Source organism: Suricata suricatta, chromosome 17, assembly GCF_006229205.1.
Source record: "Suricata suricatta isolate VVHF042 chromosome 17, meerkat_22Aug2017_6uvM2_HiC, whole genome shotgun sequence".
In the NCBI taxonomy this organism is placed as follows: domain Eukaryota; kingdom Metazoa; phylum Chordata; class Mammalia; order Carnivora; family Herpestidae; genus Suricata; species Suricata suricatta.
Window position 1 is genome coordinate 36,140,869 of NC_043716.1, and position 22,353 is coordinate 36,163,221.

Here is a 22,353-nt window from a genome sequence, read left to right on the forward strand (position 1 = left end):
GAGAGCACGGCGGGGGGGGCGGCCAGACAGAGCGAGCGAGGAGGAGGAGGAGGAGGACGCCGAGGAGGAAGGAGGAGGCAAAGAAAAGAAGCGGCGGCGGCGGCGGAGGAGGAGGAGGGAGCGAGGAGGCGCGCGGCCCCCCGCTCCCTCCCTCCCCCCCTGACCCCCGACCCCCGCCGGCCGGCCCCCCGCCCCAGCCCCGGAGGGAGCTCATGGGAGTATGAAGGAGATGGTAGGAGGCTGCTGCGTATGTTCGGACGAGAGGGGCTGGGCCGAGAACCCGCTGGTCTACTGTGATGGGCACGCGTGCAGCGTGGCTGTCCACCAAGGTACGGGGGTGGCCCGCGGGGGGCGGCGGGACCCCGGGGGCGGCGCGAGCGGGGAGCCCCCAGCCGCGCCCTCTGGGGACCTCCTGGGGCTCGGGCGCCCCTCCCCCACGCCACCTGAAGGGAAGGGAGGCGTCAGGGGGCTCCCCCCGCCGGGTCCTGGAGGACCGGGTCAGGCATTGTTTTCTTGCCTATTGTTCCAGTCCCGCGCCCCCCACCCCAAGTTGAGGGAGTTTGGGGACAGACTAGGGGGCAGTGAGCGCACTCTCCGCGCCCCACACCGCCAGTGTCGGGGCTGCTGGGGGAATGTTTACCTGCGAGGTGTCCCCTCCCGCCCGGTTATTTTGGTCCCGGCTCCCGGAGGGAGAGGTCAAGGGGGGGTCACCCCCCTCCCGCTTCCGGATACTGGGAGGAGCGGAATTGGGAAGGGAGGAGAAGGGTCCCAGGGGAGAAGGGACTCCTAAAATCCTCCGGGAAGAGCTGCGGAGAGGAGCGAGGTTGTGCAGGGGGCCGGGAAGAGGAGAGGGAGGTTTGGAGTTTCCCCCAACGGCACATGGTTCGGGAGTTAACTCCTTGAGGAGTCTTGCCGAGGGCGCAGGCTGGCATCTCCCGCTTGTCGGGCATAGCCAGCTGCCCCCCCCCTCTTCCTGGGACAGCCTTTAATGCTATTGCTGCCCGCTCTTCCCGCCACTCTCCTATTGGTTACCTGCGCTGCACCTGCCTTTGGCCTTGACTTTTGACCTGTACCTATTACAGTTACAGACTTAAGATAAGGTCCCTGGACCCTCTACTTCCCCATCTCTTCCCTTACTGGCCCTTTAAGAAATGCCCCCCCCCACACACACACAACAACAAAACGTGTTTGACTGTTGTAAATGTTGTCCCTCTGGTTTTCTCTATTCCTGATAATGAGGACTGTTCCCAAGCAGGAGTTGGGAAACAGGTCCAGAAAGAGCATGGGGTAGGGAGTGTACTAGAAGTTAAAGGTCAAGGACTCAGACTTCTCATCCCTGTCCCCTGAGCATTTGGTTGTGTGGTTGAGGGCTGGCCATGTGCTGTCGCGCATTCCGTGTGGTCCTGCTGTCTCTTAGTGAGTGACTCCAGACAGGGGAGCAGCACCCCCTCCCTTAGAGTTCCCCTCTTCCTCCAGTTGCTCTGGGAAAAACGAGGGCTGACAGATTTGCTTGGCAATTCTTCTCCCCAACCCCCAGCTTGCTACGGCATCGTCCAGGTGCCAACGGGACCCTGGTTCTGCCGGAAATGTGAATCTCAGGAGCGAGCAGCCAGGGTGGTGAGTTTGAGATGCCCTCCCAACTTCTGTACACCTGAGCATCTCCTCCCAGTTAAACCAGGGGACTCTGAGGCTGAGGCTGGGGTGGGACTGTCACACAGGACTTCCTGTTTCCTGCATATCTATCACCAACCCACCTCTCAGTCAGCTCATCCTTCACTCTGCACCACCTCCTGCCCTGAGCTTTTGATTTTTGTTTGTTAGTTTGTTTGGACTTTTTATTATGGAAAGTTTCCAATGTGTTCAAAAGTAAAGGGAATACTGTAATGAACCCTCCTGTCCCGTCGCTCATGTCTGACAGTTACCACTCACGGCCAACCCTGTTTCTTCCGTATCCCTACATATCCTCCGTAGACAGCTTCTTTCATTCTGGGGCCCTCTGAGTGTGTTCAGGAAGGGCCCAGCTCAGTAGATCCCCCACTCCCTTTTGGAACCCCCCCTCCAAATCCCTGTGCCCCCTTGCATTGGCAGAGGTGTGAGCTGTGCCCACACAAAGACGGGGCATTGAAGAGGACTGATAATGGAGGTGAGGGGGTCCCTGAGCCCCAGAGTTCATCTGTTGAGGTCAGCAAGGCCCCCTGAGCAGGGTCTGGGAAGTCAGGAGTGGACTACGGGGCTGGGGGGAGGGGAAAGGGGCACGGGGTGGGGGATGGAAGCTGGTTTTCTCCTGGCCCCTGCCAGCACTGGAGTTTGATGGGAAGGCTGTGGAGGAGGGGACTGACCCAGACAGCAGTCTGAGGTTGTGAGGGGCCAGGGTCTGCGGTTGCCATGGCAGCTGAGGCCACCCCCCCCACCATCCCAGGCTGGGCCCACGTGGTGTGTGCCCTCTACATCCCGGAGGTGCAGTTTGCCAACGTGCTCACCATGGAGCCCATCGTGCTGCAGTACGTGCCCCACGATCGCTTCAACAAGGTCAGCGGCCTGGGCCGGGCGCCATACCAACCCCCACCCCGCACCCCAGCCCACCATCCTTGGGTCCCTTCAGCTCTCTCTCCATCCGGTGTAATCTGATTCTGTCCAGCCGAAGGGGGTAGCACCTGCCACTGACTGACCCATGCTTGTGTTCTGGGGCTCAAGTGAAGTACGAGGCTCCCTTATGCTAATACTGCCCGAGGGTGGACTTTAGCAAGCAGTCCACTTGTGCATTCATTCGCTGGACACATTTTACTGAATGCCTACTATGTGCCAAACCTGGGCCAAGGTACCCAAAACAGATGTGGTCCCTGCCCCACGGAACTCACACTTCTGTGCAGGAAGGCTGTAGATATCAATAAACAGGCAAATAAAATAAGTGCAGTTTGTTGTAAGTGCTATGAAGAAAACAAACAAGGTACTAAAATAAATCCTTGTGTGTGGGGGTGGGGGGACTTACCTTAGATAAAATGGTCAGGGAAAGAGATATTTAAGCTGAGGCCAGCCTTGCGGAGGGTGGGGTTTTAGATCCAGGCAGAAGGGATGACACGTGCCAAGTCCCAGAGGTGGGAATACACACCCTGTGAACAAGGCAGACATAGTCCCTGGCCTTACAGGGCTCGCCGCCCAAGGACAGTGCTGTCCAATATAGTATCTATCGGCTGCATGTGGTTATGTAAACTAATTGAAATTAAATACAACTTAAAATTCAATTCTTCGGTCACACTAGCCACATTTCAAGTGTTCCGTAGCCTGTGTGGTTCGTGGCTACTGTGTTGGACAGCGAAGTATGGAAAATCTCCATCATCCAAAATCTTGGACTGGACAGCACTGACCTAGGATCACAGGGAGAGAATAGAGTTGAGCAGAAGGCCAAGGGGTCCCTCAGGCAGAAGGAAGGAGGGGACAACTGCACTGTGTCCCGCAGACCTGCTACATCTGTGAGGAGCAGGGCCGGGAGAGCAAGGCAGCCTCAGGAGCCTGCATGACGTGTAACCGCCATGGATGTCGGCAAGCGTTCCATGTCACCTGGTGAGACACCCCCCCCATCCTGCACCCCCCTCCAGGGTTCTCTGGGATCCCTGCCCAGCCGCCCTGACCCACTCTGAGGTTTGCCGTGGGTGGACAGCTGTCTGTCTCTTTGGTGGTGATGGCAGTGATTTCGTCGCATGGTCTCGGCCTCACCCTAGCCACGTGCGGCTGGTCTGGTTTGTGACCGCCCCCTTCTCAGACTGACCTCTTTTGGTTAGTGCCCAAATGGCAGGCCTGCTGTGTGAGGAGGAAGTGCTGGAGGTGGACAACGTCAAGTACTGCGGCTACTGCAAATACCATTTCAGCAAAATGGTGAGTCTCCTAGGCCAGGACATGAGTGGGTCAGTCAGCCCTGCTCCCTAAGTCAGCTTTCGAGGGTATGGGCTCTGGGCCAGGCTGGTGCCTGGTACCAGTAGGACAAAGGTGGAAGGAACCCAGTCCGTGCCCTGCGGAGCTCATCGCTGGATAAGGGATAGATTGAAGTCTGGCCTGAGGTGGGTGAACGAGGGCTGAACCAGCCAGTCCATCCCAGAAAACAAAGCCCAGACCCTGCCTGTCAGAGTCTGCGAGGCTTCAAGAAGAGGCAGCATTTAAGCTGAGTGGAGGTGGAGACAGTAAGAGCCAACATCTGAGGGGGTTACTATGCCCCAGCCTCCGTACTCCCTACATGTGTCATTTTACGTGGTCGTCCCCCCAACCCTAAGAACTAGGTGTACTGTATCTTCCCAACTTACAGATGAGTAAAGTAAGACCCACACTTAAGTTGTGCAGCATCCCACAGCTAGTGTGTGGGAATCTGAACACACAGCCTGATTTGAAAGCTTCTTGGGGACCTGCCAAGTAAAGGTAGAGAGAAGGGAGTCCTAGGCGGAGGGACTGGCATGGGCAAAGTCCTGAAATGGAAAAGAGGACTTGTGAAGAGACAGGGCGCTTGGTGAGGACGCGGCAGGAGGTGACCGGATGCTTAGGCAGGGCCAGAGTGGGGCTTGCTTCTGCCCTAGGCTTCAGGGACTCAAGGAGAGGCTGGAGGAGGAGTCCTATTCCATGTGTGTGGAGAAACCTGTATGTTCCAGAAACTAGGGAGTATCCTGGCGAGGGAGGCTGCAGTCTGACTGGGAATGCAGCAGGGACCTCATCCCCTGGGCCACAGGCTTGTAAGCAGGAGGGTAACATGATCAGGTTTGTTTTTTAGGAAGATTACCCTGGCACACCACTGTGAAGCTGGATCTGAAGGGCTGAGGCTGGCAGCTGGGAGAAGGGTGGGGCTGGGAGAAGAGTGGGGCTGGGGGGTGGGGCAGGGCTAGATTCTAGAACCATTGCTAGGTAGACAGGCCCACTTGCAGAGATGGCTGAGAAGGAGGATTTGAGGGTAGGACATAGGACCTAGGCTTTCGGTGCTTGGACACTTGGGAATGCTATGAACAGGGGATGCAGTGGGCTTCTGTCGGGTTGGCATATGTCCTATTCTGCCCTGGAGAGCTCAATTTCATGCCTGTCACCCTGCTCTAAGTATTAATAGTTTCCCCTTTTGTTTTCAAAAGTGTACTGGTTTGGATCATAAATTAGATGGTCACCTTGGTTTCAGGGTTTGGTGGTGACTTAGGACAAGGTAGGGAGCTCAGTGTGGCTCATAGGAGATGAGGGTAGGGTAGTGGTGGCAGCCCCAAGTAGAGTAGGCTGGGCTGGAATCCTCAAGTGCCCAGCAGGATACGGTGGGTCAAGGGGTAACGGGTCAGTGAAGGGGAGAGTCTAGTGCTTGGCAAGGTAGGAGCAGCACCCACCACTGGGGAGCAACTGGGTAGGACTGAGCCTGCAGTTAGTCCTTGGATTTGGCGTTTGGGAGGTAGCAAGGGACCTTGGAGGGAGCACCTACAAGTCTAGCACAGGTGAAGCTGTCAGACAGCGGGGAGTCAACAGCGGTGAAGGGAAGGAGGGGGCAGGCCCTGGCTGGGAGGAGAGGCAGCCCGAGGATCTTTTGGGTTTTTGCTGTTGTATATATTTACTTCCCCCCTTTGGGGCATTGGGTCCTTTGGGACAGAAGAAACCACTGTGTTCGATGGAGGGGGAGGGCCAGGATCAAGAGAGAAAGGGCTGATGGCTGGAGTGAAGTGTCTGGGCTGGTGGGGAGGAGGGGTATGACGTTCAGGGGAGCAGGGGACTCTCCTCGAGGACCCCTCCTCTGTCCTCTACCCCAGGGAAAGACGCAGAACTGGGCGTTGGCTCAGGCTGCCTGAGATGGGTCAAGAGGCACCATGGAAGGAGGTGGGTGGAAAATAAGAGACCCAGGCCCTCGTCCTCTCTCCAGTGATACCTTGCTGGGGCCAAGATGCCTCTAGCTCTTCGGAGCCTCAGTTGCTGAATCTGTGCATTGGATAAGCCAGCTTGGGAAGCTCTAGCCTTTAGGGTTAGAGAACACCTCTTGCTGAGCAGAGCATCATTGAAGATAAAGGGTCCTTTTTGTGACAAGGAACGTGGGAAGAAATGGCCCCCAGGACCATCAGACTTTGAGGAATCTTCTCCTAAGCTATCGAAAGGAGGGTTTGGCAGCTCCCCTCTCTTCTTTCCCCAGAAGACATCCCGGCATGCCACCGGGGGTGGCGGAGGAGCAGGAGGTGGAGGCAGTACAGGGGCAGGTGGCAGTGGCTTTATTGCTGGCCGGAGAAGCCGGTCAGCCTCTCCATCCTCCCAGCAGGAGAAGCACCCTTCCCACCATGAAAGGGGCCAGAAGAAGGTAAATAAGTGTCTTCTTCCTCTCCCTCTCCTGTCCACACCCTCAAACACACGACTTTTTCAAGAAGCCACCGCAAGGTGCCCCTGAGGCCTTGGGGCTTGCCCCCTTCCTTCCTTATGAGGCCACAGAGGGCCAACAGGAGGCTGAGAAAGTGACACATGAGGGTCCTGGAGAGTAAGATGAGGGCCTGGCTTCCCTGGGACTCTATGGATCTCCGTGACGTCCCCAGGACACGACAGTCTCTCCCAAGCCCTCGACACATGGCCCTACACGTTTGCAGACACCTCCACAGTCTAGCCATGTGTCAGCCCAGTTGTATATGTCCGCTGGCGCCATACTTCTTGGTGCACCAGGTCCCCATCCCTCTGCACAGCTCCACGCCCCAGGTGGACCCGTTGCAGGTATGTGCTCATGTGTGTGGTGCTCTGTGTCCCTGGCGTGATAATGGGACAGGCTATTTTTAGCAAGCAGTGAGGATGAGGGGGAGGGGCGGGTGGCTCTCAGAGCAACCTGCCTGAGCCGATCTCCTCTAGCCTAAGCCCCCAAGTCCTTCCACAGGGGGAGATGATGCTGGCAAAGCCCATCCCTGAGAGGTGACCCCTCCCCTCATGCGCATGTCCTGTTTATCCACCCTCCCGGACTGTCCCCCACAACCTGTATCTGGTCACTTCTCCCTTCCCAGAGTCGAAAGGACAAAGAACGCCTTAAACAGAAGCACAAGAAGCGGCCTGAGTCACCCCCCAGCATCCTCACCCCGCCTGTGGTCCCCACTGCTGACAAGGTACCGCTGCCCACACCCAGGAGGAATGGCCTGGGTAGGGGAGGGAGGCAAGCTGCGAGGGTCAGAGCAAGCCAGGGACTCTGGACAACCCCCTCAGCAGCTTTTGGTTATGTGCCTCTGTTCCCCATGCCACCGCCCTCCGTTCCCCTAGCCTAGCCCAGTGGGGGCCTGAGCTGCTTAGCCCTACCAACCACTGACCAACCAGGAGGGTAGGGGTGGGGTGGGGGGTTTGGGGGGTGCTGCCCTGCCTGCTGGCTGCCAGATGTTTACATCTGCCTCTGTCCAGACACAGCCTCAGCACTGAGCTCTTGTCTGCGGGTACAGGACTCAAGCTGGTTCTCCAACTCTGGGGCCCATTTCCCCAGAGATAGGCAGAGAGGATCCCTTCATTCTCACCCCTCCCCCACATCAGGACACTGCCCAGAGCCTGGCTCCCAACCAAAATCCCATGGGGGCATGGGGCAGGCCCATGGACAGCACCCCAAAAACCCTGCTCTTCTCACCCTTCCCAGGGCTTGGGGTGTCAGGCTTGTCTCCAGAAATGGGCAACATCTGGAGGAGCAACCGGCAGGCCCTGCCCGAGGCTAGGGAGTCACTAATCCAAGCCAGAGCAGCCCTTCCTTCCCCTCCTTCCAGCGACCCCCCCCCCCACCAACCCACCCCCCCACAGAAGGAGCACGGGGCCTGGAGAAACTGCTTCCTCCTATCACCACTACTACCCCACTCACCTCCATCTGCCTTAGGTTGGCAGAGCTCTGGGCATCTCAGCAGGAGGCTCAGGTATCAGGTTTCCAGCGTGATGTTGTGACAACTATCCCAGTAACCCCCTCCCAGCCCCAGCCTGCTTTCCAGGGCTCACCTGGAAAAGCTTGTCATTCGTGCCCTCTGACATTTCACTGGGGCCTGTAAGCAGGTAGAAGTAGGCCCAGAGATCCGGGAGTTCCCAGTGGCCAGGTGTCCCCTTGGCCATGTAGGAGCATTCTGCCCATCCCCCTCCACCCACCCCAGCATTTCAGCTACCCCTCCCCCTAGCCCCTCTCCTCCCTTGCTCTCAGAACCACATCTGGCTCCCTTCAGAACTCCAGCTGTTGAAAAGAACAAAGAGGAAGGCAGAGACCAGGCCTCCACCCAGGGAAGGGCAGCACAGGGTGACTCTCATCCCCTATCCATCCTTCCTCTAGCGTTTGTTCATTTACTGAATACCTGGTCTCAACCAGGAGGAAAAGCACCATCCCTGGTGGTAATATGAAGCCTTAACTCGTTCACTCACCACATGCCAAGGTCACTTCTAGAACAGGGGGATGGAAGGGGTATGTGGAGATTATTAGCTCATTTAATCCTCAAAATAATCCAATGAATTAGGTATTTTTTTAAACTCGACCAGTAAATGAAGAAGCTGAGGCACAGAGAAGTTAAGTAATTTACCTAAAAGCACACCACTAGTAAGTAGTGGAGTGGAGATCTGAACACAGGCAGTCTTGAGGGCCCATACTCTTAACCTACCACAGGACACTGTCTCTGTGGTAGATGGCAGAGCCCACCAGGCTCATGGCCAGCCCTTCCCTACCCCAGAGCCCATGCTCCTCCAGCCACCACCCTGCTGCCCTCAAAGAGGTTGTTGGAAGCCTCAGAGGTGGGGACTATATATTTCAAAACAGTGTGGCATCTGTGGACATGGCTGATGTGAGTGCACAGAGCTCTGGAACCAAGGGGACAGAGTGACTGGGTCCACCCCAGGGAGCCAGGTGGCCCCATGGAAGAGGCCTCATGAACTTCCAAGTTGAATTTGGAAGGATGAGAGGTTTCCTGGGGAGAGTGAGGCCAGGCTATCCTGGCAGAGGGCTGGGCCCTGCAAGCTCAGGTGGTTTAGGAAGGGCACAGCGTGGCCAGGTAATGGGGTATCAGGCGGGCTGTGGCTCAGGGTGAGTGGGGAGGGCAGGGTGGTGACTGGAGGGCTCAAGGATGGGCCCAGGGCAGTGGTCCCTCTCCCCAGGACAGGCCCATCCAAGTCCAGCCCTTCGGGCACCGCTGAGCATGAATGAATGATCAGATGGGCACATCAGTACAGGCTCGGGGACAGTTTTCACTCTCCTCTGCCTCAGGTGAAGGACAGATGGGCTCCCCTCTCCTCACACCACGAGTCCTCACCAGAGCAAACTCGGGCTCTCCCTGGAGAGCCTGGGCCCTGCGTCCTCTTGCCCCATTTCTGGGTTTGGGGCAGCTGGCCTTGAGCCTTCCCCTCTCCTCCTCTCTCAGGTCCCCTCCTCAGCCTCTTCCTCCTCCCACCATGAGGCCAGCACTCAGGAGACCTCTGAGAGCAGCAGGGACTCGAAGGGGAAAAAGTCTTCCAGCCATAGCCTGAGTCACAAGGGGAAGAAACTGAGCAGTGGGAAAGGTGTGAGCAGTTTCACCTCCGCCTCTTCCTCCTCCTCTTCCTCCTCCTCTTCCTCCTCCTCTGGGGGGCCCTTCCAGCCTGCAGGTGAGTGTGAACATCCTGGAGGAAGCTGGGGGTGGGGCAGCCTTCAGCTGGCCCGGAGCTTCTCTAGCCAGGGCCTCTGCATACTGGTTTGCATCTCATTTGCTTCTTAAATTCGTTAAAGATGGGAGATCCCCACCCAATGACTCCTCTCCAAGCCCTCCCCATGCAGGTCCCTCTCAGGTGCCACCCCTCTGCTGCCCTAACCATATGTGCTTGTTATCCCCTGCCCTTGGCCATAGGGTGCCGTTTTTTAAAGTGCCAACACTAATGATCTCTCCCACAACCTCTACAGTCCAGTGAGATCAGTTAGGCAGTTTTCCTTCCCCTTTACCATATTCAGGAAAGCTAGAGCTGAGGACCCTCATCCCAAGACATAGAGACAGTGGCAGAGCTGGGACATGAACCGTGGCTTCCCCAACCCCTGACCCAAGCTCTCTCCAGCTAGCGCAGTTGGGAGTGGGGTGGGAGGGACACGGGGCCCAGCTGTAACTCACTTTTCCCTCTGTGCAGTCTCGTCCCTGCAGAGCTCCCCCGACTTCTCGGCATTTCCCAAGTTGGAGCAGCCAGAGGAGGACAAGTACTCCAAGCCCGCTCCCCCCACCCCTTCAGCCCCCCCCTCTCCCTCAGCCCCCGAGCCCCCCAAGGCTGACCTCTTCGAGCAGAAGGTGGTCTTCTCTGGCTTTGGGCCCATCATGCGCTTCTCCACCACCACCTCCAGCTCAGGCCGGGCCCGGGCCCCATCCCCTGGAGACTATAAGTCTCCCCACATCTCGGGGTCCGGGGCCTTAGCAGGCACCCACAAGCGGATGCCCACACTGAGTGCTGCCCCTGCACCTGCTGAGGAGACCCCTGAGACAGGCCTGAAGGAGAAGAAGCACAAAGCTAGCAAGAGGAGCCGGCATGGACCAGGTCGCCCCAAGGGCAGCCGGAACAAGGAAGGGGCCGGGGGCCCGTCTGCTCCCTCACTACCCAGTGCCCAGCTGGCTGGCTTTACTGCCACTGCTGCTTCGCCCTTCTCCGGAGGCTCTCTGGTCAGCTCTGGCCTGGGCGGCCTGGCTTCCCGCGCCTTTGGGCCTTCAGGGAGCCTTCCTAGCCTGAGCCTGGAGTCCCCCCTGCTAGGGGCAGGTTAGTGACCCTTGGGCATCTCAGGGCCCAGCCAGTCTGGTGAGGGAATAGAGGCATAAACATGCAGTTAGAGGGAAATGAAAGCATTTCCAAAGGACAGAGAATAGAGGGAAGAGATAGTCCCCTTTAAGACACTTCCCCATACCCATTGGCTGCAGGCTTGTAGTGGGAGAGACTGGGGTAGACTGCCCATCGGACCTACCTGTTAAAAAAGCCAGGAATCCCCCAGGTCTGGGCAGGGCAATCTAATAAGCAGGCATATCAAGCAGATGTCACAGGCATATGTGACATCTTTGCAGGAGGAGCCTTAGACTGGTGTGTGTGGCCAGACCCAGGGGAGTGTTCTTTCTAGGGAAGGGCTGCCCCAGCCACCTGGTGGAGGAAGGGCAAGGGGGAATGGTGACTAAGCTTCCCTCTGTGTCCTCCTGCCTGTAGGCATCTACACCAGTAATAAGGACCCCATCTCCCACGGTGGCAGTGGCGGAATGCTGCGAGCTGTCTGTAGCACCCCCCTCTCCTCCAGCCTGCTGGGGCCCCCAGGGACCTCGGCCCTGCCCCGCCTCAGCCGCTCCCCATTCACCAGCACCCTCCCCTCCTCCTCTGCTTCTATCTCCACCACTCAGGTGAGGCCTTACTCCTGGGTTCCTGCATCCCTAGGCATGTGGGGGACAGGCTGCCAAGGACCCCAGCTCTCCATGGGAGAGATTGAGAGAGAATGTCTCCCTCTCTCTGGTCCTCTTTCCTCCCCAGTACACCTACCTGATCCCCTCCTCCCCACACACAGTTGTGCCCTAGATCCAAGAATAACCACCAGGCTGGACTACCTCCTTTCCCTCAGGTGTTTTCTCTGGCTGGCTCTACCTTTAGCCTCCCTTCTACCCACATCTTTGGAACCCCCATGGGTGCCGTTAACCCCCTCCTCACCCAGGCCGAGAGCAGCCACACAGGTATGTGTCTCTGATTCCATTCGCCTTTCTTCCCCAAAGACCAAAGGGGCACCCATCACCTGCATGTCACCCAAGAAAGGATGGGAGGGCTTTCTGGCTGCCCCCTCCCTCTGCCCATTGCTCACCCTGAAAAAAAAAATCCACACACAACAAACTAGGGAACACTTTCACGTTAAAATCCCCTGATGGGTCAGGTAGGACCTGGCAGAATTAATTACTACTGCTTCATCTCACAGAAGAAAAAGGCTTAATGACTTGCTCAAGGCAGTTCAAGTAGAGAAGGGCAGAACTGGAGCTCAAATTCTGGTCCAGACTTTAAGCCCAGTTCTCTGGTCACTGCAGGATAATTCCCCGCTGGCCTCGTAGTCCTTGGGATGGGGCGTCTAGAGAGTCCACCAGCTGGGCAAACTGCTCCCCGGGTATTTAGGAGTTAAGGGGGAGGATCACAAGCGCCCCTCCCACTCCCGGGAGAGTCAACCCAGCCCCAGAGAGCTGATTGGTGTACAGACACCACCTGGCCGGCTAGGGGGCGGGGCTTGCCTCCCGGCCTCCAGTTCAGGTAAACTTTGTAAAAGGGGCCGAATCCGACTCTAGAATTAATGACCCAACATCGCAGGGTGACTACATTTTCTAAATCCCAAATAGGAATTCTGTGGCTCAACAAAAAGATTTTGCAACCCAACTTCTGAGTTTATGAATATGAAAAGTCGCACAAAACTAGTTACAATAGCTACGGTTATTATGGGCTTGCCATAGGACAGCTAGCACTTCAGATTTGTTACCTTATTTTTAATCCTCATCACAAGCATTTCAGAGAGATTAGTTTCAAGTCCAAGGTCACATAACAAATATCAGGTCCAAGTTCAACCCAGGACTGTGTAGACTCCGATTTTCTACAACCCTGAAAACACCAGGAAAGAAACTGGGAGATGGTTCTGAAGGAAGCCAGGCAGCGGCCGCCTTTGTGCCTAGAGAAAGGGGAAGAGACCAGATCCCGTGGCTGTGCCTCCCAAGGGGCCAGGTTTCCAAGCCAGGGTTCCCAGCGTCTTACGAGCTAGAACTGCCAGTCTGGGGCAGGGGGGAGATCCTGGGGGAAAGGGGTCTGCGGTAAGGTCCCAGATCCCGCACCCACTTCCCAGGCGGGGGACCGTGAGGCCGACGGCACCCCTTCCCCGCTGATCCCTGCTCCCCTTCTCCTTCCAAGAGCCAGACCTGGAGGACTGCAGCTTCCGGTGTCGGGGGACCTCCCCCCAGGAGAGTCTGTCTTCCATGTGAGGGAGGGGGCGGTGGCTTGGGGGAGGGGCTGGGAGCGGGGCTGGAGGGATACTGGGGGGGGGGGGAGAAGAGGGCGGAGAGATGGGCTACAGGAGAGGGTGGGGTCCAAAAGGGGACGACTGGAACCCCTGAGGGGGGAGGAGGGAGACAGGAGTGGGGACGTGAGGTAAGCCTGACCCTGGTTTTCTCTTCTGACCCCAGGTCCCCCATCAGCAGCCTCCCCGCACTCTTCGACCAGACAGCGTCTGCACCCTGCGGGGGCAGCCAGTTAGACCCAGCGGCCCCCGGAACAACTAACATGGAGCAGCTGTTGGAGAAGCAGGGCGACGGCGAGGCTGGTGTCAACAGTGAGGAGGGGTGGAGCCGGGCTGGGAGACCTGCCCCAGGACCCCCAGACTCGGTCACCTTTTTCTCCGAGGTCCCCAAACTTTTTAAGGTTCCGCTCCTCGGCCCCGCCCTAGCCTTAACTCTTGGCTACCCTCGGGCCTGATCTTTACCGTGCTAGGCCCCGGGCCTGGATCCGCCACCTGTGCACTCCGCCTTCGGCTCCCGCGGCCTCCTAGCCCTTACCTTACTGTGCTCCAACTTCCTCCGGCCTCTATGCTCCTGATCCCAACTTCGACCTGCGAGCCTCAGGCCCCGCCCCTAGTCCTCACACCTCCAGCTCCCGAGGTTCCGCCTCCCCGAGCTCACTCGAGTCTCTAGCTAGCTGGCGCCTTTGCCTTCTCTTTTAGGTCTCAGTCTGAGTTCCTCCTCCAGGCTCCGCCCCCTGTTCTCTCGCCCCGCCCCCCGCCCTCGCCCCGTCCCTCCAGGTCTGCGGGCTCAGGCGCTCTCACCCTCTCTCCTCAGTCGTGGAGATGCTGAAGGCACTGCACGCGCTGCAGAAGGAAAACCAGCGGCTTCAGGAACAGATCCTGAGCCTGACGGCCAAGAAGGAGCGGCTGCAGATTCTCAACGTGCAGCTCTCTGTGCCCTTCCCTGCCCTGCCTGCCGCCCTGCCTACCGCCAACGGCCCAGTCCCTGGGCCCTATGGCCTGCCTCCCCAAGGTAAGGGGACTCCCACCCAGTCTGGGAGTGGGGGGCCTCTGCCGAGCGGTGCAACATGGTCCCGGCCCCGGCCCCAGCCCTTGACCTCCTTGCCTCCTCCCCTCCCTCAGCCGGCAGCAGCGATTCCTTAAGCACCAGCAAGAGCCCCCCGGGGAAGAACAGTCTTGGCCTGGACAACTCTCTGTCCACGTCTTCCGAGGTGGGCGCTGCAGGGAGAGGCAAGGGTGGGCAGGAGGGGAAGCACCGGGGCCTCTGGTCTCACCACCCTACAGCTACTGGAGGCTGGGCAATGAAGTGATTGACTGAGCAGTTGGTTGACTGACCCATTCATTCTTTCATTAAATAATGATTATGAGGTGCCTACTTTTGCTGCCAGGCACTGGCTGCGCAATCAGTGAGCAACACGGACGCAGTCCTGCTCCTGAAGGTAGACTAAATCCATGAAAGGGATCATTATGAGCAGGAAAAGGGCTAGAATGGAAATAATTTGAGGGCGGTGAGGAAGAATGGGGGTGGGGTTCTTCTGGAGATAGGAGGTGGTTAAGGAAGGCCTCTGAGAAGTATTTGTGAAGGGTTTATTACAGTGCCTTGTGCAAAATAATCCCTGTGTAATTGGTGGGGGTTAGGGGTACCAGTCGCTATTGTTATGTGGGGGCTGCTATTGAAGTCAAGCTGGGTTCTTCTACTTGAGCAATAATCATTGTCATAATAGCGAATATTAATGGCACACTTGCTCTCTGAAATCATGTCCTGTGCTGAGGCTTTCAAAGTATTGGCTGGTTTAAGCCTCCCAGTAACCTTATGGAGTAGGGACTCCTATCACCCATGAGTTGTGAGCGAGAAAACTAACACAGAAGCCAGTGAAGCCATTGAATTGTGGACATAGAGTTTGAACCCGAACCTTTCACTCCAGCGGCTGCTCTCTTGCCTGCAGAGTTACGGAGCCTAAGAATCAGTGGCTTCACCCCTGTATGGGAATAACGAGGTGGTACAGGTCACGTGCTGAACCCTGGTTCTGGCTCACTAGATGGCCACCACCATCATCGCTGTCCATGATTAAACCTGGGTTGCAGGGGGCGCTGGGCCCCTGGGCCCCTGGGAAGTGATTTGTAAATATGATTTGTGAAGACTCTTGGGATTCTTAGCCTTTATCTCTGGGTCTTGCTTCTTTCTCCTGGGTGGCTCTGCTGGGTAAAGGGGGTGGGGGGGTGGGCTGTGCTCTATGAGAATGCTGGTGGGTGCTGGGCCGGGGGCCAGAGAGGTCATGCTGGCCCCCTGCCCCTCTGACCCCTCCCTTCCCCCTCCCTCCCCAGGACCCACACTCAGGCTGCCCCAGCCGCAGCAGCTCGTCGCTGTCCTTCCACAGCACGCCCCCACCGCTGCCCCTGCTCCAGCAGAGCCCTGCTACTCTGCCCCTGGCCCTGCCCGGGGCCCCTGCCCCGCTCCCGCCCCAGCCTCAGAACGGGCTGGGCCGGGCACCGGGGGCAGCGGGGCTGGGGGCCATGCCCATGGCTGAGGGGCTGTTGGGGGGGCTGGCGGGCAGCGGGGCCCTGCCCCTCAATGGGCTCCTGGGGGGGTTGAATGGGGCTGCCGCCCCCAACCCTGCGGGCTTGAGCCAGGCTGGCGGGGCCCCCACGCTGCAGCTGCCAGGTTGTCTGAACAGGTGAGGGAGAGCTCAGCCTGGGGAAGGGAACGGGGGAGGCTGGCTCTGGGAGGGACTCCCCCAAACACCCACAGTCCCCCCAAAAGGAAAACTGTTCTCCAGTCTTACAGGGTATAGAATCTAGTCACCTCTTGGCCCCAGGTACTCCCTAGATGTTAGACGTGAGTGCCCTCTGGCTGGCCGCTCCCCCAGGGACAAAGTCATTGGTTTCTTTCATGCACCCCCAATCTTGATTTCCCTTCTGGGAAAGCTCTTCCATCTGACATGTATCCCTCCCAGGGCAACCTCTGAGCTCGCTCTGTCTCTCTTTAGTCCTCCAGAAACGCACATCCCTGCCTTTCTCCACCTGGGTCTGAGGGAGTCTGGGAACTTGAGGGGGGGGCGTTTCCCTGCTCCTTCCCATGGTCTGTTCTGTCCCCCTGCCTCAGCCTCACGGAGCAGCAGAGACATCTCCTGCAGCAGCAAGAGCAGCAGCTTCAGCAGCTCCAGCAGCTCCTGGCCTCCCCACAGCTGACCCCGGTAACGACCCCTCCCAGGCTGCAGGGAGGCCCATGTCAGGGGCTGGGCCAGGCCGGGCCCCTGTGCGGCGTGTGGGGGCAACGGGGAAGAGGGTTGCTCTCAGGCCCCTGGGCAGTGTAGAAGGGGTGCTCTCGTGGCCCCAGAGCATATCCAGTGAGAAGGTCCGCAGGGCGGTGGGTCCTCAGTTGCTGAGCATTTCCAGTCCCAGCCCCAAGGATCTTTAGGGTCTGTGGCTGAGCCGGTGGGTGACACCCTGTCACCCAGAGCAGCCCCTTTCGGGTCCAAATTATGTGTTGGGTTCTGCCAAGATCTCCTTTGGAGAAAAGGAGTTCTGCCTTTTAAAAAGGAGAGGGTTGAAAAAATAGCAAACCTAACCGTGTTCCTGTAAAGAAACAGTAGAAAGAGACACAGGCAACCAGTGCAACTGGTTACCTCTAGGGGCCCGATGGGAACAGGGGTGGGAGTAAAATTTCTTTAAGGTAAACCTGGATATTTTGTTTGGGTTTTTGGAACACTGAAAATGCCTTCCCTATTAAAGCAAAAATTAATGAATCTTAAATGAAACAAAACAAAGGGTGGGGGGAGTGGAATACTATTGACCTAGCTTAGTTATTTCTCAACTTGGGGTCCTACCACCCCTAGAGGCATTTGTGTTGTCATAGCAGCTGAGGAAATGATTCAGTGAGGGGGTGACGGGGTGGGGGGGTGCCTGGCCAGCTCAACTGGTAGAGCATCTGACTCTCAGGCTCAGTGAGGGGGTGGGGTCGAGGCTGTTAAACATCCTCCAGCACCTGGCCGGGAGTCCCCGGGTTGACAAAACTGACGGCAGCCATCACTTTCTGGTCCAGTTGGGAAGACTGAGTCCCTGAGTAGGGAGATGGCAACAGAAACTTGACTGTCCCCAGGGTCTCCAGTGTGATGGGATGGGGCCTGGGCCAAGCAGGGCAAGCTAGCTCCGCGGACCGCTGGCCCATGAGGCATCTGGCCCCCCTTGCAGGAACACCAGACTGTTGTCTACCAGATGATCCAGCAGATCCAGCAGAAGCGGGAGCTGCAGCGGCTGCAGATGGCCGGGGGCTCCCAGCTACCCATGGCCAGCCTGCTGGCAGGAAGCTCCACCCCGCTGCTGTCCGCAGGCACCCCTGGCCTGCTGCCCACGGCATCTGCCCCACCTCTGCTGCCTGCCGGAGCCCTGGTGGCTCCCTCACTTGGCAACAACACGAGTCTCATGGCTGCGGCAGCTGCGGCCGCAGCAGTAGCAGCAGCAGGCGGACCTCCAGTCCTCACTGCCCAGACCAACCCCTTCCTCAGCCTGTCGGGGGCGGACAGCAGTGGCCCCAAAGGAGGGGTGAGTAGGGGGCCCAAGGCCGTCCTGTCCCTCTTCTCCAGGATGGGCACGAGCAGATACATTATTAGATGTGTCATCAGAAGGAGGAAGGAAACTACCCCTAGGCCAGCAAAGAGCCCTGCTCCAGACCCCAGGACCTGGGCTAGGTCCGCTGTAAACTCTGAGCACGGACTAGTAGGAAAAGACCCAGTTAGAAAATGGTGTTCCTCCGGGAAGACCAGTAAGAAAAGTGTTTCCTTTCTCAGTGGACTGACTAGAAAAAGGTGATGCTCTGGGTGGGTCATTTGGAGAAAGGTCCTCCCTCTTTCCTCTTTAGGCACACAGGCGGAGCCCAGGGTTCTGCCATTGTCTGGTGCATGCCCACTTAGCTGAGTGCCCTTGTGCAGGGCAGCTTGCCCCCTCTCCACGCACACACGCACGTGCACACAGACACATATATGTTAACCCAAGAGCCTAGGGCAGGGGCTTCAGCCCTCACTGTACCCTCCAACAGCTTCCTTGACCCAGGTAGCTGTTCTCAAGTGGGGTGTTAGCACCAGACACCTCCTAAACCCCCAGCCTCCCTTCCTCTCTTTCCAGACCGCTGACAAAGGAACCTCAGCCAACCAGGAAAAAGGCTAAATCCACCCGCCCCTCCTGACCCCCAAATGGAGGGGCAGATCTTGGCCTGAGGGGTCCTAGCCTGGAGCAGGCACCCGTACCCAGACACTGGAGAGACCCCAGCCCACATCCTGTGCTGAGGCCCCAGGGAATGTGGGGTGCTCCTGGTGCCGAGGACTGAGACGGAGAGGGATGCCCCTTCCACTGGCCCCCTCTCCCTCTGCACTGACCCCTTTGTGAGGGGCTCAGAGGAAGCACAGGCTCCAAGGCCACCCAGGAGCCCATTTTGAGGTCCTCCAAGAGCAAAGTGGGCCATGGCATAAGTGGGGGGTTGGTTGGACCCTCCACATAAAATGGGTCAGCACTTGAGTGGGGAGCGGGTGGGGGGATAGGCCCTGGGCCTGCCCCTGCATGGACATCTCTCACGAAAGAAGGAGTAGTCCTGCTTCACCTGCAGTTTCTTCCCAACCTGGGCAGATGGCAGAAGGCCCCGCCCCCGCCCCCTAGCAAGGGTCACAAGCTGAGCTTGTGGAAGCCCACACACTAGGGAGCTGAGGAAGCGAGGAAGCGGCAGGATGGCATCAAACTCCGCCCAGGCCTCCCCACCTCTCTGGAGTCCCCCCCTCCCCCCCGTGACAGGACGGGAAAGGGCAGGGAAGGAGGCCCAGCCCCCTTTAGTGCCCTGTCCCTTGTTTGCACTATTGGATTTAGGAGTGCGGAGGGTGGGAGGACGGAGCTGCCTGACTCAGAGAGCGCGTGTGTATGTGCGTCTGTGCGTGTGTGTCTGTGTGTGTGCGTGCGCACGCATGCTCACGTCTGTCTGTCTGTCTTTCTGACTCCCCCTGGACCTGGGGCAGCCGAGGGTAGGGATAGGAGCAGTGCTCAGATGAGGCAGCACCAGAAGGGGGCTCCCAGCTTTTGTTTGCACCCTCCCCACCTCACCAACTTTGGTCCCTTTCTGGGGCGTGAATGGTTAGCAAAACCAGAACAGTACTCCAATATTGGAGAGTAACTGGGGGCTGGGGGCTTTGAATCAGGGTAATATCCTGCCTTCCCTCCCCCAGACCCCACATGGTCTCAGTGCCCCCTCACACCTCCCCTTCCCCCACCACTGACAGTCTGTCCTGCTTCCCTGGCTCGCAGGGAGTCCCAGGGATGGGGGGCGTGGGGTAAAGAGTGGGGGGAGGGTAAAGTGCCACTTCCTTTATTGAAAAGCCCCCTCCCGGAATTAGCCAGCTTGCTCCCCTGCACCCTCCCCCCACCTCTGCCCCCACCAACCAGGGGAGCCTTCAGCTTGAACTGACCTGACAACTGTCCCTTCACCCACCAGCTATTTCCCCGGGGGCATGGGGGCAATTCTCACCTTAAAGAGCCCCCATCTGCCCACAGCTTTTGGTGGCAAAGGCTGAGTGAGGGGCCGTTAGGGCAGCCAGGAGAGGGGCAAGGGTGAAGCTGTGTCTGTGTTTCAGTTGCACTGGGGTTGGAGCCAGGAGAAGGCTTTTCCAGCTTTCCCTGAAGCTCGTGTCTCGTCAGTGTTTGCATGTGTGGATTTTTTTGTGTGTGTTTCCGTTTGGGTTTTTGTTGTTGTTGTTGGTCTTTTTTTTTTTTTTTAATAAAGAAAAGAAGATGTGTATATTTTTGGCAACGACAGAAACGTAGTGCAGATATATTTTTGCCTGTGCTGCTCAACTGGTTTTTTTCTGATACTGAAAATAATATTAATAATTCCTGTTGATAAGACTTTGTAAGATGTTAGGGAGCTGATAAAGGAGGGGGTGGGTGGGACTCTTCAGAGGCAATTTCTTAGGCACTTGCAAGGGCTTGGGGGGTGGGGGGAAGGCAGCTGTGATGACCTCAGAAATACTCACCTTTTATTAATGCTAAATATCAATTAGAAAGAAACGATAGAATTCAGCATTTTTATTCATCTTCATCTACTAAGCTCTCCAAGTCCCCGCCCCCAAACCACTGAGAAGAAAAAGAACCTTCTGAGGTTCTTAGGAGAGTTGCCCATTCACACTCACACCCTTGCCCAGGGCCGGCCCACTAAGAGCTGCAGTCGACTTCTGTCCTGGATGTTGAGGAAAGCAAACCCGCTCAGATGCTGCTGGGGCAGAGAGTGAGCGGCCCCTATGATTTAGTGCACTGGAACCGAGGCCTTCCCCCTCCCTCCTGGCACCCAAGAGTCTGGGGTTCTCATCTCCAAGAGCCTTTGTTTTCCAGCTTTCCCCAGGCTGGGGTGCAGCACCAGGCAGGCTAGATTTGAAGAAGGGACCCAGGATGGGTATGGATTCCTGTTGTCCCTTGGCTTGGGGCAAGGGGGCATGAGAGAGGTAGCACATTTCCTTCTTCAGAGGGAGCTTTATAAGAAACTTCTGGAGATCTTCAGGGTCCCAATGCAGGGGGAATGGCTATACTGACCTCACCCTCCTTCTCCAGCCTTGGTCCCTTTTTCCAGGACGAATGTGGACGGGGAGTGGGAAGAGACACAGATGTGTACGTCTCTACCTGGCAGAGAGAGAGGATGTGGTTTGCAGGGCGGAAATGAAGTCTGAAAATGCATGAGCGGAGCTTCGTGTGTGATCACGCTCAGTGCGGAGGTGTGAGGGGTGTGCATGCAGAACCCCTGTCCGGCTTTGAGGTCACGACTGGTGCATGAGTGTCAGAGCTGGAAGGGGCCTGTGTTTAGGGGTGGTGTGAGCCAGTTCCTTGCTTCACAGGTGATAGCTCCAAGCCTAGGAGGGGCAGGGGCTCGGGGCAGAGCCAGGACCAGCCCTCAGGACCCAGGCCTCCTGGTCCTGGGCTCTCTCGCCCCCCACTGCACCACCTCCATGTGGCTCTCCGTCTGTCCCTGTGTGTGTGAGTGCAGGGCTGTGCCCGGGTGGGAGGGTATCTATGTAGCACTGATTGTCTTATCGCAGAGCTGATGGATCCTTTCCATAGACAATGACACTTTAAAGATTGCTTTTTTTTTTTTTTTTTTAAGTTTTTCCTATTTGTGTGTGTGTCTTCCCCTCAGGCTCCTGGGTCTGCAGATGCCTCCTGGTGCCCTAACCTTGAGACTGAGAGCACCCCACCCATTCCCGTACTGAGTGCTAGGGAAGTACTCCTGGGGAAGGCCTAGACAAGTGAGGGAAGCCAGAGCCAGGGGCCCGCTCCAAGAAAGGGTAACGTCCACACTTCCCTTTCTCTCCTGAGCTGGAAATGCAGACAGCTTTTCAAAGACACAGGCTCCCCTTGCCAGCTTTGAGCTTCTTCCCTGGTGAGTGGTGGGCCAACGTTAGGAGAGGCAGCTTGCTCCCAATGCTCTTCTATCTCAATGCATTTTTTCCTGGGGAGAGGTGCCCAGAGGATGAAGGTCCCTTCAGTGGGGAATTTGGAGGGGGCGGGGCACAGTACCCTGGCTCCCTCCTGTCACACCAATCCGGATTCAAAGTGTGTCCAGCTCCCGACCACTTTGACTTGATCTACTGAAAAGTTGGGGACTGAGGGAGTGCCTTCATTGCCCCTTGTTCACTTCCTCCAGCCCAACTTGGGACTCAGGTGGCAGGACTGGAGACCCAAACCCTGACTCCCAGCCCCATTTCCCTCTGTCCATCCCAGCCTGTCTCAATGTAGCAGACCCTCCCTAGGGGAGCAGGGAGGGGACGCCAGAGTTTGCAAACCCAGGGGCTCCTTTTACATTCTTTCTAGAACCTCCTTTATATCCTCAGCCCAAAAGGCAATGCCCCCTCCTTTCACTTCCGAGCCTGGAATTGTGCATAACCCGGATCTTGTATCTTTGTATAACGGATGTTATTTGTACGAAGGGCAGTTCGTAAACAGCACTTGTTCTTTTAATAAAAGAATGTTTTACAAAAAAAAAAATTCCAAAGACCCCTGCATTGACTGGCTTTATTGAAGGGAAAGGGAGGGGCGTGCCAACTGTGGGAGCCTTGGGAGGGGGTCGGTGTGGGGGTGGGTGGTCGATTACATTCCTCTAAGCACTTAGAATAGGACTTCACAGACCCGTAAGCTCCAAAGACCTAAATACCTGTGCCCACCCACAAGGATGGGAGGTGCACGCCTGGGCCCTGCGGGAAGCGGTTGAAAAAGCAGGTTCCCTGGGTGAAGAGCCGCCCCGCGCCCCGGGCGACACAGTCTCAGCCTCCGCCTGGGAGGCCGGTCCCGGGAGGTCCCCGCCCACACGGGCAGGCGCAGGCCAGGAAGGCGGAGGCGCGGCTCCCGGCCGGTCGCCCAGCGCGCACGCCGCTACCGGAGCGGACGCTGGGCCACCC

At 57.5% G+C, this 22,353-nt stretch overlaps 1 protein-coding gene across 6 annotated transcripts in view; it reads left to right on the top strand.

Moving 5' to 3' along the window:
* The first annotated feature begins 167 nt into the window (after window positions 1–167).
* Window positions 168–22,353, top strand: part of MLLT6 (MLLT6, PHD finger containing) — a 25,818-nt gene continuing 3,632 nt past the window's right edge. The window contains exons 1-20 of one of the 6 annotated variants that reach the window (XM_029929343.1): window positions 168–329; window positions 1,538–1,617; window positions 2,089–2,143; window positions 2,420–2,529; window positions 3,458–3,561; window positions 3,780–3,873; window positions 6,131–6,292; window positions 6,975–7,073; window positions 9,330–9,552; window positions 10,063–10,677; window positions 11,113–11,300; window positions 11,516–11,624; window positions 12,829–12,895; window positions 13,101–13,246; window positions 13,749–13,946; window positions 14,057–14,145; window positions 15,260–15,609; window positions 16,038–16,128; window positions 17,126–17,476; window positions 18,056–21,952. In XM_029929343.1, the coding sequence (XP_029785203.1) occupies window positions 221–329; window positions 1,538–1,617; window positions 2,089–2,143; window positions 2,420–2,529; window positions 3,458–3,561; window positions 3,780–3,873; window positions 6,131–6,292; window positions 6,975–7,073; window positions 9,330–9,552; window positions 10,063–10,677; window positions 11,113–11,300; window positions 11,516–11,624; window positions 12,829–12,895; window positions 13,101–13,246; window positions 13,749–13,946; window positions 14,057–14,145; window positions 15,260–15,609; window positions 16,038–16,128; window positions 17,126–17,476; window positions 18,056–18,097 (3,282 nt within the window). In that variant the 5' untranslated portion in view covers window positions 168–220 and the 3' untranslated portion in view covers window positions 18,098–21,952. Of the gene's footprint in view, window positions 330–1,537; window positions 1,618–2,088; window positions 2,144–2,419; window positions 2,530–3,457; window positions 3,562–3,779; window positions 3,874–6,130; window positions 6,293–6,974; window positions 7,074–9,329; window positions 9,553–10,062; window positions 10,678–11,112; window positions 11,301–11,515; window positions 11,625–12,828; window positions 12,896–13,100; window positions 13,247–13,748; window positions 13,947–14,056; window positions 14,146–15,259; window positions 15,610–16,037; window positions 16,129–17,125; window positions 17,477–18,055; window positions 21,953–22,353 lie in introns of those variants that run through there. The other 5 variants (XM_029929345.1, XM_029929344.1, XM_029929348.1 and 2 more) reach the window with 5 other exon arrangements.